This window comes from Lissotriton helveticus, chromosome 4_1 (assembly GCF_964261635.1).
Source record: "Lissotriton helveticus chromosome 4_1, aLisHel1.1, whole genome shotgun sequence".
Classification (NCBI taxonomy): domain Eukaryota; kingdom Metazoa; phylum Chordata; class Amphibia; order Caudata; family Salamandridae; genus Lissotriton; species Lissotriton helveticus.
This window is the reverse complement of record NC_136063.1, coordinates 797791896-797810776: the sequence shown is the minus strand read 5'-3', so window position 1 is coordinate 797810776 and position 18881 is coordinate 797791896. Positions and strand designations below refer to the sequence as shown.

Genomic DNA, 18881 nt, shown 5'->3' with positions numbered 1-18881 from the left:
TGTTTGGTGCATAGATACTGCGGCCGTACTATATCCCTGCCATCTAGCCTTCCAGAGACTACGACGTATCTACCCTCAGGATCTATGATTTGTTGTGTGCACTGGAAGGGCACTTCCACTATCACCCATATCAGGGCCCCTCGCACGAATGCTGAGAAGTTGGTATGGAATACCTGCCACCGACGTCGTACTGCTGCTCCTTCTTCGCCATAATGTCGGTCTCTTGGAGTAACAAGATGTGGATCCCCCTACGGACAAAATATGCATGTATTTTATGCTGTCGGTTCTTTGTGAGCATCCCTCTCACATTCCACGAAATACATTTTAGATCTAATGCGTGTCCCATGGTACCGATGAACTGTTTCCCCCGGTGAAGTCTTCCCCAGTGACACGCCTGCCCCAACATCCCAGTCTACAAGCCAAACATAATTCTCAACACCCCCTCCCCAGGACAGGTACTGGTGAACAAGTCCCCATCCAAACTGTATCTAACTGTGAGAACATCCACTACTGAGTAGAGGATTGATCAGCTACCAGTTCAGGTGTCAAACCCCAGATCCGCCACCGCCCCCCTCCAATACCTGTAACAATCAGTTCGGCCCAGACCAGCAATCTGGAGTTTCATGTGGTGATGCCGCTCCTAGGTGAGGCCATTGCTCGCCCCCTCAAATGGAAGTTACACCTCACCGCGGAAGGTTTCCTACTGGCCAGGTAGGTCTCTACACTCAGATAACATCATCCACCATTTGAGGAGTTATTTTCGGAAGCTGCGTTTCAGAGATGTTGGTTTCGCTAGGAGTTGATGATCTTTCCAATCGATCAACTTCCAATTTGTTTTTACTGGAGGTAGGGCTGGAGTTACCACGGCTGTGTCTTGCTACTGCTTGCAGCTCCCTCCTCCACTCCAGACTACGCTCACTTGGAGATGGGGCTCTGTTCCCTGATTTGTTGCTACTGGGACTGTTTTGCAATGAGTCCGTTGTAGAGGCACATTGGGAAGGTAGTCTTTGCATGTCCAGCCAATCCCTGGCCTCCAGAGGTGTGTTGAAGAACTGTGTCCCCTCAGAGTCTGCTACTCTGAGCTGCAAGTGAAAGAACATGGCGTTGGGCAGTTGCAATAGATGAAGCTTCTTTTTAACAGTTAAAAAGGATGCCCTGTTGCGCTGAACTTTCCTGGTGAAATCTGGGAAAATCACAACAGGGCTATTGTCAATTTTTAATCCTCGCTTTTGGTGGACTTGTCGGGCCGGGATCCTGTGTGCTCATTCCAGTGCATACAAGGAGGACAATCCCTCAGGAGCCACTTCTGTTCGCAGCCACTCTTCGAGAAACTGAACCATGTTCTCGCCCTCTGCCTTTTCAGGCACACCAATCAGTTGGATGTTGTTTCTGTGGGAGCGTCCTTCGCTGTCCTCAGCTCGAACCTCCAGCACTTTGACTTTTGTTTCTAAATCCGCTAGCGTCTTCTGCATCTCTGCCATCTGTGTTGGTAGGCCCCCCCAGTTCTCTCTCTCAGAGGTTGCCACCCGCTCTTTGAGCTTCCGATGGTCATCTTTTAATTGGTTCAAGTCTGTGCCTATTGAGTCTATTTTCCCCTCCAGATCCTCTCCATAGGCCGTGATCGCTAGCATAATGTCTGCCAAAGTCTGTTTTCTGGGAGTCAATTCCTTATTGACTACTGCCTCCTCGTTTGTCTGGGCTAAGGTGGCGTAGACACTAAGGACATGAAAGCCTACTTTCTTCTGGGTTCTCCCCATGGTCCCATGTGAGCACTGTATTTCATCCCCTGTGCACGGCTTGGTCTGAAACTCAGTAGGCTGCTCCCGTCAATTGCGGGGGCCCGTCAGACGGGGTGTGGTGTGAATTGCCCAGCGCCGTAGGCCCCCTGTGGGCTCAATGATCGCACTCTTATATCAGCTGCTCCTCAGAGATTATTCCACTCCCCTCAGAAAGGACGCAACGCGCAGTCAGGGCCGGTGCTTCTCATGAGGGAGTATGAGTGTGAAGGACCCAGCAGAACACCATGAGCTGGGTCTCCTCTCCTGAAAGCAGCTGGGATGCATGTTCTTCTTGTAGGCCCTGGGGACAATCCCCATCCAAAGTCACGTTGCGCCACCTGAGCAGCTATGGCGCAATAGATCATCAAAGGCGCAAGGGCCCGCACTCCTCTTCCTGAAGGAGGTGTGGTCCACTGTGGAGACCTGCAGCAGGGTCTATTTTGGGTGCACAACCCTTGCCTTCTCCTCTAGCACTCTTTTCCGTCGTCGTGCAGTGGTGCTTATTGCAGGTCGGGTGCCTCCACCACCCCAGGCAAAGTCACTGCTGCAGTCGTTGATTGGGCCTTCACTGCGCAACGGTCCATTAGGCATCTGTGCAATGCTGTCCTCATCACAGTTTCAGTAAAAGACCTGCCACGGTCTGCGACAATCAATCCTGGCTGCCTTTGGTCCCTCAAACTCCCAGGTCTACTTCGGACCACCTCAAGGGACAGCACCTCAACATGTTGTGAAGTCAACTGTTCCAGCGGGGCCCGTCCCTTCTCCTAAAGCCGGTGTGAGTGGCGCAGGGTCTGCGCCTCCCACATCAGCGCTTCCCTGGTGTTCTCGTCTGAGGGCCCCTCTGACTTGGTGAAGCACCGAAGCGATGCTCCACTGGCAGTACAGGCACCCTCCAGCCAGTACCACCCCACACAGCCAGCCGCAGGTACTCACATCTCCGCTCCCGATTCCTCTCTGCCGAGTTGAGCCAGCAGAGCAAGGTCCATGTGCTGTTTGGGCAGCTCTCCCGGTCTACCTCCAGAGGCACTCCGCAATCGCCATAGCATCAGCCAGTGGTACTCCACCCATCCCGGCACTCCAAAACTGCTCCTGAAATCAGGGGTGTTGTTTTGGCAAAGTTCACCACCCCGTCCTCGCTGCCATTTCAGGTCCTCCTCAGTGACGACGCCATGTTGCCACCGTCTGCTTGGAGCTCACTCCGCCTCACGGCAGATACGCCACTTGTTCCCCGTGGTCCCCACGACTCACCGCTGTGACCGCCGCGTCTCAGGTCAGCCTGCAGAGCCAAAGGTCTTTCGCGCCGCTCGCATTCACCGCAGTAGCTGCCCTCAAGAGGCACTCAGCTGGTCACAAAGCACAGCCGCCATCTTGCCTGTGTCTGCGCCCGTCCGTCTCACTACCATTTCGGAGCTTTTACGCTCACGCCAGGCTCCTTGGGGGTCGATCCCTCCCTCTCCTAGCACCATGTTTCTCTTGGCGTGCTAATCCGTGCCCCCAGCTGTGTCTGGGGCACAGGATACTTGGAATGCGGGGGGGGGGGGCGATGGAGCTTCCAGTTCGTATCTGTTCCCATCGGCTGCTGGCCACGCCCCCCCCCATGGAGCTAGTTTGTCATGACAATAAAAACAATCAAAATTAAGTAGATGTGTGGTTATGTTTTGTTTGAACAATCTTGTGAAGTTTCTCTTCATTATGCATCATTAAGCTACAGGTTGTTCCTTTTGGCTGTACGGAGTCCCTCACCTGATCACCGCTGCTGTTGCTCGGGGCGTTGCCTCGCCACCGCCGATCTCCTTTGCCGGTGCTGCCTGCCCGCCCAGAACGCTGCCTTTCCATCGCCGGTCTCCTCCCCCCGCCGCAGCCTCTGACCACCTGTGCTGCCGCCGAGCGGGGGAGTTAGAGACCACAAGCCCCAGAAGCCTCCGCGACCTGAACGGAAGTCGCGTTGAGGCTGAGCGCGCCAGGAGGCGCTCAAAAAGGGGCATCACTTGCTGGGGAGCGGGTGTTCCTTTTGGCTGTACGGAGTGCCTCACCTGATCACCGCTGCTGTTGCTCGGGGCGTTGCCTCGCCACCGCCGATCTCATTTGCCGGTGCTGCCTGCCCGCCCAGAACGCTGCCTTTCCATCGCCGGTCTCCTCCCCCCGCCGCAGCCTCTGACCACCTGTGCTGCCGCCAAGCGGGGGAGTTAGAGACCACAAGCCCCAGAAGCCTCCGCAACCTGAACGGAAGTCGCGTTGAGGCTGAGCGCGCCAGGAGGCGCTCAAAAAGGGGCATCACTTCCCGCGTCGTGGGACGCGCGCGGGCGCCGGGCTAAGCCCGGGCAAAAGGCGGGCCCTCTGAGGTCTACAGTGGTCGGGCGGGCCACCCTTCTAACTTACATTTAAAGGTGAGCCAGTTGTCTCTATCATGGGGAAACGTAACACTACCACCATTACTTCTACCAATATAGACACACAGGCTACTGTAGATCCTGCACCTTTCCAGCTCTCTTTTGAGATTCTTTTGGACAATGCCTTCAATGAGATTGCAGAGACTGAGAGGAGGCTGTCATTGGTTTCCCAAAACATCAGCCAACCCACTATTACTGTCAGTCCTAAACATACCATACCTCTATTCCCAGAAGTCATTGTGGTGAAATCTATCCCTGCGGTCAGTTCAACTGAATTACTACAAGAGGGAAATACCCCTGATATAGCTACTGACGTTGTTTGTGATCTTGTGTCGCAATCACCGCTACCCTCCACAAATATCGAGATCATCGGAGCAAAACGTAAAAGGGGCCCAGCTAAAACTACAATAAATAAGAGGAAGCAGCCTCCTAGGAGTAACGACCAGCCAACTCCACAGAGTATGTGGACTAGGGGGAAGAAGCAACAAACAGGGGTCCCAACAGTTTGTTCTGATTCAGGGGAACATTGTGGTACTGTTATAATAAATGAGGGCACAAACTCCATCTGTACACAGACTGATTTCCCGATTGAAAGTGCTCACCAATCCAAACCAAAGGGAAATCTCATAGAGACCATTGCTGATACAATTTTTAAACAACTGGAAGGTCAAATGATCAAACAATTTAATATTATTTTTAAGAGGCTTGATAGACTGGAAACCCTTGTGAAAAACGATGAAGCTAAGAGGAAAGGTATGGTTTGCCTAGACCAAATTAGAGGTGAACGCCTGTTAAAAGACTTAGAGTCTATTACTAGCGCCCTATCTAGCGGAGATTCCACCAAAAACTGTAATCCAGCTACAGCTAAAGGGGTCATAGGGGTATCAAATGCTAGTAGCCTCTCTATATCTACATTACCACCGATGGAAGTAAATACAAGGCAAAACCATTCTGCCTCAATTTCGCCATCCATCCTTTCACCATCTTCCAGTCTACCTAACACCACAAACAACACTCAGAAGAGTAACCCCCCCAGAGGCATAGCCAAGCAGAAAGTACTTCCTAACCCTGGCCAGCACAGGGGACAACCGGAGGACAACAGGCGGATAAAACATCAAGGCCCTGCCCTACATCTTCCTCCTGAGTCTTGCCCATATGTCTTGGTTTTGGCTGGTATACCACCGCTTAGGGAGGGTCAAGGAGAATCCTGGGTACAGTTACATAATAAATGCATTGACTGGTTAACTAAACATAAGGGGGTCGGCTATGATATATCTAATGAAATTCTTTCTACACGCCGGGTGACCTGGGTTGGACCTCTGTTCAAAAACATTAATGGGGACTGCATCACAATCAACTTTAGGAACCCGGACACAGTAAAATTCTTATTAAATAGGAATTACACCCAGCACGGACCAACCACTGTGGCGACCCCCTTACCTCTGAGTTACTTTTACAGACCCCCACACAGAATGTTGCAACCACCCCCCTTGTTTCCGTTACATAATAGATTCTCGGCACTTTCTGACCAGGGCACTTTAGACTGACTGCCAGCAACCCAGGAAGACCCAGCTGCAGCGGTGCCCAATGTTGAATTTTCACAGAATGTAGAGCCTGAAGGGTCTCTGATACTATCCGACTTTCCTCTGCCTTCAAACCTACAATTTGATTCATCGGCTAACCCAACAGCCATTGCCCAGGTGTCTGTTCATGATGTTTGCCCACGGCCTAACGAGAACTTGTCCATTATAAGCTGGAACATTGCTGGGCTGAAGGCAAAAATGGAAATTAAAGCCTGGAAAGACTGGGTAAATCGTTATGATGTTCTAATGTTTCAAGAAACTTGGTGTACAACCCATTTGTTATTTGAAGGGTATAGTTGTCATAATAGGATTGTACCGACCCCTCCTTTAGGCCGTTCTAGTGGGGGTTTATCGATTTGGGTAAAGATAACTGCAGAGGTAAAAACAGAAGTAATACAAATTAATAACCCAAGTTTTATGGCACTGATATACACAAGAGAGGTAAAACTATGTCTGATTAATTTTTACAACAATGATTTTATATCCCATCCTAATTGTAATTTTTTAGACTTGTTTAATTTTATTGATGAAATAGTGGAGGGACGGAAATACGGGAAGTTTGATGGCATTTGTTTAGGAGGGGATTTCAATGCACACATTCATTCAAGGAATCCCCCTTGCAGGAGAGGTGTAGAACTATCTGATCTCCTTGCAACTAGAGAACTCGTAAACTCTATGGAGTTTGCCGGTAGTGGTATAAGCACTGCCCCGGTCCCCACTTACATCGGCCACGGGAGCGCAACAACAATCGATTATATATTTGTTTCGCCCTCCCTTGCTGATGTCTTATTAAAAGCTGAGGTAGTGTGTAACGTATATAGTGATCACTACCCAATTGTGATTTACCTAAAATTGTTAGGGGGAAAAATATTACATAGTGAAATCGGGGCAACAAACCTGGAAGCCTCGACGGATAGATTAAGGGTTGTTTGGAGGGGGGTGGATAACAGGGGCGTTTTGGCCACTGTGATTAACAAATATCCTGTATTGATTTTGAACTGTCTTGCCATTGATAGCTACGGGGGCAACATGATTAAATCATTCTGTGAACTTTGCTCCGCAATAAAAAGCGAGATCTCCAAGCCAGCATCTAGGAAAGTCGACGAAGCCCCAAGATGGTTTGATGCCTCTTGTTCAAAGGCAAACCGGGATCTAAGGGCTGCACTCATGGCCAAACCGCGGGATATTTCCCGGGTAAGGTTCCTGAGAGCAAGGTATAAATCCACCCTACGCATTAGATCCAATGAATTAGTCAAAGATCACTGGGAATCCCATGTACGTATGGCTGTCCTAAAAGATACCCCAGGGTTTTGGAGGGAGGTAAAGAACCTAAGATCTCTTGGTTCAAATATAACACCAATTAACTGTAACATCGTTGGGCCTGTGTGGGTTGACCACTTCTCGAAGATCTATGCTGTATCTGGCAACCCCGCAGTAACCCTTCCCCCTCCAACTCCTCTGAATATTACATTGCTTGAGGTAGAGGATGCCATCGCAGAAAGTGCCGGTAATAAAGCCCCCGGCCCAGACAGTCTTTCCATCGACCAATTAAAATGTGAAATCAATTTTTGGGCCCCGCTGCTGTGCAATGTATTTAACAACCTAACATATGAATCTATCCCTGAAACATGGTCCAGCAGTACCATTGTACCCATTTTTAAAAAAGGCGACAGGCTGGATCCTGGGTGCTACCGCCCAATATCACTAATTGATAACACCCTAAAAGTTTTGGGTAGGGTAATCTTTAAAAGAATTAGAACCTGGGCGGAGGAAAGTTCCATTCTACACCCGAGCCAGCTAGGTTTCCGTAGTAATGTGGGCACAGTAGAACAATGTCTGAACCTGAATTTAATAATGGCTAAATATACCATCGCTAAAAAATCCCCCTTATATTTTGGTTTTATGGATTTGAGTTCTGCCTTTGATTTTGTAAATCGCTACCGTTTATGGTCCGTCCTACTCAATTATGGTTTAGATGATTATTTGGTTTACTTTTTATCTTACCTTCATAGCGACTTAAGAGCCCGTGTGCGTATTAACCGCACTGGCGAAGTCTCTAGTGACATTTTAATTGGTAGGGGGGTCAGACAGGGTTGTGTTCTGGCCCCTCTGCTTTTTATCCTATACATTAATGAACTGAGTAGCTCACTAGGTACCCTAACAAAAGATGTACCGTATGTAAATGGCACCCCCATACCCACCCTCCTTTACGCAGACGATGCGGTCCTAATGGGCCGCACTCCAAAGGCACTGCGTATTTTAATTTCAGGCTTTGTTAGTTTTATGGCTGACTTAGGTTTAACCACAAATTTTAAAAAATCCCTCATTATGATCTGTGGTCCGAAAAAGTATAAAATTATTGAGATTATGTCAGGGGAAAATGTTCTAAAAAGCACCTGCACTTTCCCATATTTGGGGCTGTTGTTTTCCAACACTGGTTCTTGGCAACCACATGTTTCCTATGCGAGGAATAAACTGGGTAAAGCGATTAACTCAATAATTTCTCTACGCCAACCTAACCGTGCTGATGTGATTATGCCATTACTAAAGATCTACCAAACCCAATGCATCCCTACAGGTACCTATGGCGCAGAGGTATGGGGACATACAAATTGTCTCCATATCCAGACAGAAGAAAATAGATTCTGTCGGAAGGTGTTGGGTGGAGTTATCTGCGCCTCAAACTATATATGCCACAGTGAATTAAATATTCCTTATATAGAGGACTTTGTTAGATCAAGGCCGCCCCTTTTCTGGTTAAAGATATGGATGAACCCTGCAGCTACATTGACACGCGATATAATCTCAGACTGTTTAAAATGTGACAGGGCACATTGTATACCATGGTTGAAAGCCGTAAATGAATGTCTAATAAGTGTAGGGCAAGGACATCTGTTTACATTTCCTAATCTCATAGATCGTTCACATAAGAAATTTATTCAAAGGGCTTTGTATAACCTCTATAGAGAAGAGCGGGAAAGGAAAAATTTCTCAAAGCGTACAGTCGCAAAGTATATGGGCCATTTAGAGGCCTCCGCTAGTTACCCTGCCCCGCCCCAGAAATATCTACGTTTAAATCTTGGTAGATGGAATAGAAGTTTACTGTTCCGTTTCCGGGACGGGAGCATTGTAAATCTATTAAACTTCCCTTTGGGCTACAATAAACATCTGGAAACCTTAGGTTGCCCATGTAACCCGATCATGAAACAAAGCCTTATGCACTTTATGTTCTTTTGCGATTTTTATAAACTGTTTACTGTTCATTATTTAATGCCATATTGTCGGAAACACGAGCTGTTAGATTTTAAGATAGCGTTGAGGAATTTACTAATGTTAGGAACAGATGAAACAATATTTAGAGTGAGCTGCTTCCTCATAGCTGCAGTCCGCTCGCGAGCTACTTTGCACATTGACTGATAAAATTTGCACATTGCACTTTATATTTTTTACCAATTTGCACATTTGTAATTTGCACATATATCTGTACGGATCTTGTTCTTCTTTTTGTCCTACACTTTATAGTTGTCGCTATTTTTAAATCTTTTAAACTGTATATATCGCTTCTTTTTAATACGTACTTGCATTGTTGTAAACTAGACAGACTACATTTCTGGTTGTTTATTCTTGTACTGTATTTTTTGCCATTTTACATGTTATGCACTTTTATGGATGTTTTTTATTCCGAATAAAGATCTTTGACTTGACTTGACAATCAAAATTAAGTAGATGTGTGGTTATAATACCCTATTGAGCGGTCTCTTGAAACGGAAGGCAGCAGCAGCCAATGGAAGGCAGGAACCACGACACCAGGCTGTGCGTTTCAAAAGCAGGAGGGAGGTTGAGACAGCTGCAGCGAAAACAGACCTCAGTCTTTGAATGCAAAGAAAATGTGGTAAGATAAAAGCAAGATTTACAGCCCTGTTTACAATAGAGCTCTGTAAACCACGAGCACTGGTCTCGAGTGCTCCAGCTTATAGAAAGAAACGGTGCTCAAAAGCTATGAGTAACAACACATGTAACAGGGGCAGCCTTTGAAAATGCTGGAGCTTTTAAAGCCCATACCCTGAATACAGCATGTCTCGCACAGACAACGTAAGCACTGCCTTGGAGAGACCGAAAAATTAAAGTCATCTTCAATGCTCGTTAACTTTCGGATCTTCAACATGATTATTTGTGTGCCCACTTAAAGGGCTATAGTTGTTGGGCTCCCTTCAACCTTTGGGCCCCACTGCACCGGCTGCACCACAGGAAGCTATGTCCTTGCAGGGTAGGAAAAATATCACCCTCTCAGTAATCCACGAAGAGGGGAAACCAAACAACAGAGGGGAGGGTGAGGCGCAGCCGAGTCGAGCCCACGGGGCAGATAATGAGACAAACCAGACTCCGTGTGTGAGGGTCGAGTCCCTGACCCCAGAATTAAGACTAAGACTGAAACCTTCTTAGCCACTGTGGCTGGTCCTGGCAGTCAACAGGGTGGATTTCATATTTTTCATGTGCCAATCACTCCTCAATCAAATCTTTTGAGTAGAAGGAAATGGTATTTTTTTCTTTTATTTGCATAATTCGCGGACAAGGAGGGCTGATTCGGGAATCACACATGTGAGTTTTCAATCCAACCAGACTGTGCAACAATGTCCCCATGAAATGAGGTTCGCTCAAACTAAAACCAACAGGACCAGAGTAGTTTCTTTTACTAGACCGAGATCTGAGAACCAACAAAGCTGATTCTTGAACCCTGTACAACTCTCTCGCCCAATCAGACTGCAGAGGTTTCAGAATCTGCTTCAGCAATTGTTCGACTAGCACTGGCTAAAAAGATTTTTGTTGCGATTCAGACTTAACATTTTATTTACATTTTGGCATTTGAACTGGATGGAGAAACAGCCAACTTCTCTGTTGGGGCGAAGCTACTGAAAAAATGCAATTGTAACACAATATTTAAAGAATTACACATTCACAATGACAGAACTTTAACTTTAGAAGACATAACAATACTAGTACAGCTGCTTCTCCCCACAAAATAAAGAGCCTACAGTTGTACCCATTGGGCACTGGGTGTAGCCTTTAGCCACGAAGAAGGCCAGGCAACCCTAAGAACAGGCACAGAACGGCCTGTGGCCGAACCTTGCACCCATTACTTACAGGGCGTGGCTTCTGGTCATGCCCTGTGCCCACTTCATGCTTGGAACTGCATATGGTCTTAGCTCAGTGGGCACCAAAGATCACTTTCCCTGCCAACAGGTCATCCCCACCCATTTATTTCTCCTAATCGAAGAGATAAACAAATCCGATATACTGACTCTTGAGTCCTTCTCCTCCTGGACTCCTGACAAACAATTTACATTTGTAATCTCCATACCATTTTTTTTTTACATTATTTTCAGAAAGATTTTAAGGCTTCCCAGACCATTGCAATTTTCAGGTCTGAAATCCAACGTACCATAGTATTCCCAGATTGTGCTGTTTGGCCTATCTATTACAGCCCCCATCTATTCTAACAACATGAATGGTGAACATTGAAGATCCCCACCGCTTATTCAGTCTGCACTAAAATGACCAGAATCAAATTAAAGTGGTATAATGGTTTCTTTGGAAAATATGTAGGTTTGTCAAAAGTGTCCATATTTAAAAACATAATAATAATTACAGAATAAGAAACATTTCTGCTTTTTAATATGCTACAATGTGAACCTCCAGTTTACGAAAAAATGTGACTGAGCAGATAAATAGATAAGACAGGAGATACTGACCACACATTGCGACCGATTTTTCTTCCTCGAGTGACTGGTGTTTGTCACTTAACCGTGCTTTGGTCACATTATGTTCAGTTACCTCTTGCTCCAATTGCTGCTGCAAGGTTTTCAGCCGGTAGTTAAGGTCTATTTCTAGATTATTCCTTTCCTGAAAATTCAGAACACAAAACTGAAGTCAAGGAACAAAAAAACACAGCTATCCCATCAAAGTTACCTAAAACACATTGTCTTCTGGTCTCTGAATGAATAATTCACGATGTAACAATGATACAAGATTGCCTCTACAGTGATTCAAGTTGTCCCACTCCTGTTCTTTTTCCACAGCAAGGAACCATACTGCTCAGGATATGAGAGAAAACACTTGGATACATGCATTGCCTTTACATTTTAAATGTGGCTCCAACATTCCCTACATGTAGCAGGCCCTGGCACCAACTGTTTCGAAAAACAGGCATACCTCACTTTGACTTCACTGCAATGATACAAAGGAATGCTAACTTATGATAGCAGATGTGTGGGTATCATGTAGGTAATGTTTATAAATTCAGCTGATCTGCTCTTTCACTATTCCACCATATTGCTGGGCAGATATCACAAAATGAGGAAATGCAGGATTTGTAGGCTGCCAAGGCCAAAAGGCACGTCTGGCAGAAATATCGAGGGAGCGACAATTGCAAGAGGAGCACAATCGTGCTGTCAAAGACATGGGGTAGGCATTACTAATTATATAGAAAACCTAACAAAAATAAACAATTTGCATGCTGCATCTGGCATTATTCACATGTGATATGCAGAGGCAAGGCTGGATACAACTTCTTGAAAAGAAAACCTGCACTTTAGCATTTCAGTCTCAGTGGTAGCATCTATCAGCAAGCTATCACTCCACCTCTTAACCATTCTTCACCACAATTCCCCTGACAGTTCTTATATATTTGTTCTAACACGCACCAGCTGAAGCAGAGAGTATGGGCACAGCGAAATGGTGGGTGGTAGTTGTGAAAGAGGTAAAGTAAACAGTAAGAGAGGCAAAATCAATATGAGGGTCATTTTTTATTTCCATTGATATCATTTTATCTTTTCTGACCAGAAGAATGTCTAATTTCACATACTAAATAGGATGGATAGTATCACAATATGACTGACCAGCTGTAAGCAAATTACAACTACAACTTCCTGGGTAAAAACCACTAAACCTTCCGAAAATTTATAAAGTGAGCAAAAAGTGGTCGGAGTAAATTATTTTGTTTCTCCACACATGAATGTGATAGCAATAGATCTGAGACATAATACCAATGCTCTTTCAGCTCTTGTGAAATTAAATTTCCAAGGAATCTAAACTAATTTTGCAGGACGTTGCCCCAAAAAATAGCCATCTCGAAAAAGCGTCCAACGCTGCCGTATTTCATGTATGAAGCTCGACCTAAATAGCAATAAAAAGTCAGCAACATTTTTAAATCTAAGCAAATTATGGAAACAATGAGGGTGGAACTGAACAACAAGTTACTTACCTTCTGCAACGCATTATCTGGTAGCGACTTTCTAGCTGCAGATTCCTTACCTTTGAATTTCCCAGGCGTCATGCTGGATCTGGAAACTTTTGCTGAGCAATAACTTTTGCTTGCGCCGTTGGGTGGCTCCATTCGGCTCGGCGTTACGTCGTCGGCAGCGTCTGTTAGGATGCTGCGGTGCCTATATAGTTGCCACCGAGGTGCGCTGACGTCAATATTTATCGTTTTTTCCATGCCAAAAGCGCAGAGCCACAAAGTAACTGACGCAGACATGTGTAAACGTTGGGCCCTGAAAGGCGGAGTAACACTAGCCCTACAATATTTGTCCGCAAAGCAGGGAGGCGTGGGCGGGGCTGTAAGGAATCTGCAGCTAGATAGTGTCTCTACCAGATAATGCATTACCAAAGGTAAGTAACTTGTTCATCTGATAGAGACTTCTAGCTGCAGATTCCTTACCTTTTTATTAGATACCCAAGCCTAATAATACCGGCGGTGGGTGCAGACCAATATCTTAAACTAGAAGGTCCTGCAGGTCCGTGCCGGCAAAGTGCCTGTCTCTGCGGACCTGACCATCCAGGCAGTAGTGTTTTGCAAATGTGTACAATGAAGACCACGTTGCCGCGTGACAGATGTTTTGGACTGGGACACCCTGAGCCAAGGCCGTAGTTGCAGTCTTTCTCCTGGTGGAATAGGCCCTTAATCCCTCAGGGGGCTCCTTCTTTGCCAGGGTATAGCAGATCTCAATGCAGAGAACAACCCATCAAGAAATGGTCCTTTTCTACACTGCCCTTCCCTTCTTTGCTCCCATGTAACCCACAAAGAGTTGGTCGGAACTCTTTTGGGTGGTCTACGTATAACAACAATGCTCTTTTTGGGTCCAGCCAGTAGAGACGCTCCTCTTCCTTAAAGGGATGCGGGGGAGCAAAGAAAGTAGGCAATGTGATGGATGTACCCAGGTGAAATGGGGTCTTTACTTCTGGCAAAAAAGAAGCCCGTTGCGAAGCACGATTTTGTCCAGAAAGGACATTAGATAGGGAGCAAGATAACACCTGCAATTCACTCTGGGCAGATGTAATCACCACTAAGAGAAAAATGCTACTGACCAGTATGCATCTGTTCTTGGCATGTAGAGCTGTAGAGTTAGACACTGTTGCATAGATCACCATCTAGTGTTGAGCCCGGATGTTTGCACTTGTTTTTGTCCTGAAAAGTTCTTTGAAAGTCACGAGATAGGTGACTCCTCCTTTGGATCACATTGCGCATGGGCATCGGCTCCATCCTCAGATTTTTTTTCGCCATTAGGGAAATGATGGAGCTTTGCAAGAAAAGGAAGGATGTCCATGTAAGCTGTATCTAATGAAGATAATACTGGAACAGATAAAGGTAGCCCGGGAAGGCGGGTGGGCGTGTAACTCAGCAGCTCTACATGCCAAGAACAGATGCATACTGGTAAGTAGCATTTTCTGTTCCAGGCATATGAGCTGCAGATTACATACTGTTGCATAGATTATACAGCAGCACCCTCTCTTAGTGGTGACCACCTGTATCTGTTGCAGTAGTTTGAAATAGTGTTTTTAGTACAGCCTGGCCGACAGTAGCTTGTTGTTTAATTTGCAAATCTTTACAATAGTGTTTTGTGAATGTGTGCGGTGTAGACCATGTAGCTGCTTTGCAGATGTCATCTAAGGGAATGTTTCCCAAAAATGCCATTGAATCCCCTATTTTCCTTGTAGAGTGGGCTTTAGGAGGAACAGATAACTTAAGTTTAGCTTTGTGGTAGCAAATTTGTATACATTTGACAATCCATCTAGCTCTCCCAAATTTTGATATAGAGTTACCCTTCTGTGGTGGTGAGAAAAACACGAAAAGTTGTTTGGTCTTACAAAAGGGTTGTGTTCTTTCAATGTAGTATAGCAATGCTCTTTTGACATCTAGGGTATGAAGAGCTCTTTCTGCGACTGTTTGTGGCTGCGAGAAGAAAACAGGCAGTTCCACAGATTGATTGAGGTGAAAGGGAGAAATTACTTTAGGAAGGAATTCAGGATTAGTACGGAGAACAACCTTATTATGATGCATTTGCAGGAAAGGTTCTAAAATGGTTGATGCTTGTAGTTCACTAACTCTCCGTAGAGAAGTAATAGCTACTAGGAACGCAACCTTCAATGTTAAGAATTGTAGTTCACATTTATGTAAAGGTTCGAAGGGAGGTCCCATTAGCCGTGTGAGAACAATGTTCAAATTTCACACTAGTGAAGGTGGTGCTCTGGGAGGAATTATTCTTTTAAGGCCTTCCATAAAGGTTTTTATAGCAAGTACTCTGAAAAGAGATAGATGCTGTCTATTTTGTAAATATGCTGCTATGGCAGCATGATGCAGTCTAATAGACGTGTAGGCTAAGTTACATCTTTGGAGGTATAGTAAGTATCCAATGATGTGTTGAATAGACACATCTAGGGGATTGATTTTGTTGTTGTGACAATATATTACAAAACGTTTCCACTTGGCTGCATAGCATGCTCTAGTGGTTGGACGTCTAGTTTCTTTTATGACGTTCATGCAGTCAGAAGGAAGGTTAAGGTAACAGAATTCTAGGATTTTAGGAGCCAGATCGCAAGGTTGAGCTAAGCTGGGTTGGGGTGTCTGATCTCTCCATGGTTCTGGGTTACGAGGCGTGGAGATAGATCTAGTTTTTGGTGCGGTACTACAGAAAGTTCCAGCAGTGTGGTGTACCAGGGTTGTCTGGCCCACGTTGGAGCAACTAGGATGAGGGTTAGAGACTGCTGCTGTAGTTTACGCACTAGAAGTGGCATGAGTGGGAGAGGGGGAAAAGCGTACGCAAATCTGCCTGACCAGTTCATCCATATCGCAATGCCTTTGGACAGTGGGTGTGGATATCTGACGGCAAAGCTTGGGCATTTAATGTTTTTGTGGGTGGCAAAGAGGTCTGAGGTTACCCCACATCTGAAAGAACGGTTGAAGAACTTGTGGATGAAGTTCCCACTCGTGGATCTGTTGTGTTTGACGACTTAAAACACCTGCAATGGTGTTTTGTACCCCTGGAACATGTTGGGCTAAGAGTAATATGTTTTGAGGTATAGCCCACCGACATATGTTCTGTGCTAGCTGAGAGAGTTGCAGGGAGTGTGTTCCGCCCTGTTTCTGTATGTAATACATGGCTGTCATGTCTGTGCGGACTAATACAGTCTTGTTTGATATTTGCTTTTGGAATGCTTTTAAGGCTAGGAATATGGCTAGTAACTCCAGGTGGTTGATATGGAGTAACTTTTGTTGTGGTGTCCACCTGCCTTGCATGGTGTGTTGCAGTAGGTGGTCTCCCCAGCCAGAGAGCGATGCGTCCGCTGTCAGGACTATCTGAGGAACTGGCTCTAGGAACGGTCGGCCTTTGGAAAAGTTTTTGGTGTTCCACCACTGCACAGAGCGATGAGTATGACTGTCCACCAACACTAGATCTGTCAATTGACCTTGAGCCTGGTTGCAATGGCGTGATAAGCACTCTTGGAGAGGACGCATTTGTAGTCTTGCATAGGGCACTATAAAAATATAAGATGCCATCATCCCTATGAGCTGCATGAACACTCGAGCTGGAAGGGAGTGTTCTGGTTGAAATTTTGTGAGAAGAGCTTGCATGTTCGCTATTCTGACAGGAGAGGGATAAGCAAGCGCTGTTGAGGTGTTTATTGTGGCACAGAGGTATTGTAAGTGGGACGGTTGCAGATGGGACTTGGTGTGGTTTATTGTGAACCCCAATTCGTGAACCAGTTGGATAGTGGTGCGAGGGTGTTGTACACACTGGTTGAAGGAGCTGGCTTTTATGAGCCAGTCGTCTAGATATGAGAAGACGTGAATGTGCTGACTTCTTAAGTGTGCTGCCACTACTGCTAGGCACTCGGTAAATTCTCTTGGTGCTGTCGTGACTCCGAATGGGAGTACTTTGAATTGATAGTGTTGACAGTCTATTACAAATTTGAGATACTTCTGTGAGCATTGTGAATGGGAATGTGGAAGTATGCGTCCTTGAGATCTAGAGGAGCAAGGAAGTAGTTTTGTGAAAGAAGAGGATGGACCTGCTGGAGTGTGACCATGTGAAAATGGTCTGACTGTATGTATATGTTTAGGCGTCTGAGGTCTAGAATAGGATTTGGAGAACCATCCTTCTTTGGGATAAGAAAGTATAGGGAGTAAACACCCTTGTTTTGTTGGTGCAGAGGAACTGGTTCTATTGCACTTTTGTCAAGTAGGGATATTACCTCTTGCTTTAGTAGTAATAGATGCTCTTATGACATTGGACGCTATCTGGGTGGTATGTAGGGTGGGGGGGTAGATGTTAGTACGAGACAGTAATGTGATTGAATGATTTGTCGCACCCACCTGTCTGATGTGATGTTGGTCCAGACGGGAAGGAATTGTTGTAGTCTTCCCCCCACTAGAGTGGAATGGTGAGGGGGAAGTGGAGGAAAGTCATTGGGTAGGGGTGGAGGCAGAGCGGGAGTTGTTAGTTTTGCCTCTGCCTTTGTTATTGTTACCCCTGTAACCCCCTCTTTGGTAGCCTCTAGTGAAGGTGGATTGGCTAGGGGTCTTATAAGAAGTGGATGGGCTATCGGAAGAGTAGCCTCTTGTGTTGCCTCTGTAGGATGAGTGACGAAAGGAACGTCTGGGAGTTTGCGACTGCAAGGCTCCCATAGATTTAGCTGTGTCGGTATCCTTTTTCATGTTTTCTAGGGATACATCGACATTAGGGCCAAATAGGTGTTGCTCATCAAATGGTTGATTGAGGATGTAATTTTGGACTTCAGGTTTGAAACCTGAAATACATAGCCAGGCATGCCTGCGCAAAAGGACGCTGGTGTTAATTGCCCTTGAAGCAGTATCTGCAGCATCTAGAGCACAACAGATGGAGGTATTCGTGATAGTTTTACCTTCCTGTATAGAATCATTGGCCCGATTTTTATATTTGTCTGGGAGATGCTGCATTATGGATTCTAGCTCATCATATTGTGCCTTGTCATACCTTGCTAACAGCGCTTGAGTATTGGTGATGTGCCATATGTTTACTGCCTGCGATGCCTTTCGTTTACCAGAGGTGTCAATGAGTTTAGACTCCTTACCTGGTGGGGGTGCCTCACCTGATGTTTGAGAATTGGCCCATTTCCGTGCATTGGAGACTACAAGGTAGTCTAGCGGTGCTGGCCCTCTAATATAGGCTAGGATCTGTAGGGGAAGATTTGTATTTTTTCTCAGTTTTGGGGTTGAGGACCTGAGCCCTGACTGGATCTTTAAATACCTCTGGTACATGCTTAATGACCCCCTTAAGCATTGGCAGAATTGAAGTTGACCTTTGTGTGGTGTCGAATGTGTCCATTAAGAATCTTCCTCCGCAGTGTCTGTGTGTAGGTCAACCACATGGTATTGGGCAGCCCTATGGACAAGTAGGTTCATGTAGGAGAGTAGGGTCTGCTTCCTTTGGTCACCCCGACTTTTTGCTTTTGCTTTACTGGTTTTCGACTTAGATGTGGCTGTGGGCCTGCTAATCAGACCCACAGCCCAGATGCACTCTCTAAATTTACACCATGTACTCTAGGTACACACACAATTGGTTCACCTTGTCAACACCTGTAGAAATGTACCCTCGGTACTCAGGGCATAGGTGTAACCAAGGCCTACCAGGGGCTGCAGCATGTATTATGCCACCCCTGGCTGGCCACTCAATCTGACACAACTGGCTGATCACTTAGCTGGGGCAAGGTCGTGTAATCACCCCTTGCTTAGGTATAGTATTCCTATATCTACCCTTATATATAGACACACAGTAACCTATAAGTCACTCCTATGGCAGGCCTTAACAATCCTG

General features: G+C 45.9%; 1 protein-coding gene across 1 annotated transcript in view; it reads right to left on the bottom strand.

Moving 5' to 3' along the window:
- The window catches only part of ROCK1 (Rho associated coiled-coil containing protein kinase 1), a 2099493-nt gene that overhangs the window by 912692 nt on the left and 1167920 nt on the right, over nucleotides 1-18881 (bottom strand). The window contains exon 18 of the mRNA XM_078687444.1: nucleotides 11502-11652. Within this exon, the coding sequence (XP_078543570.1) occupies nucleotides 11502-11652 (151 nt within the window). The remainder of the gene's footprint in view (nucleotides 1-11501; nucleotides 11653-18881) is intronic.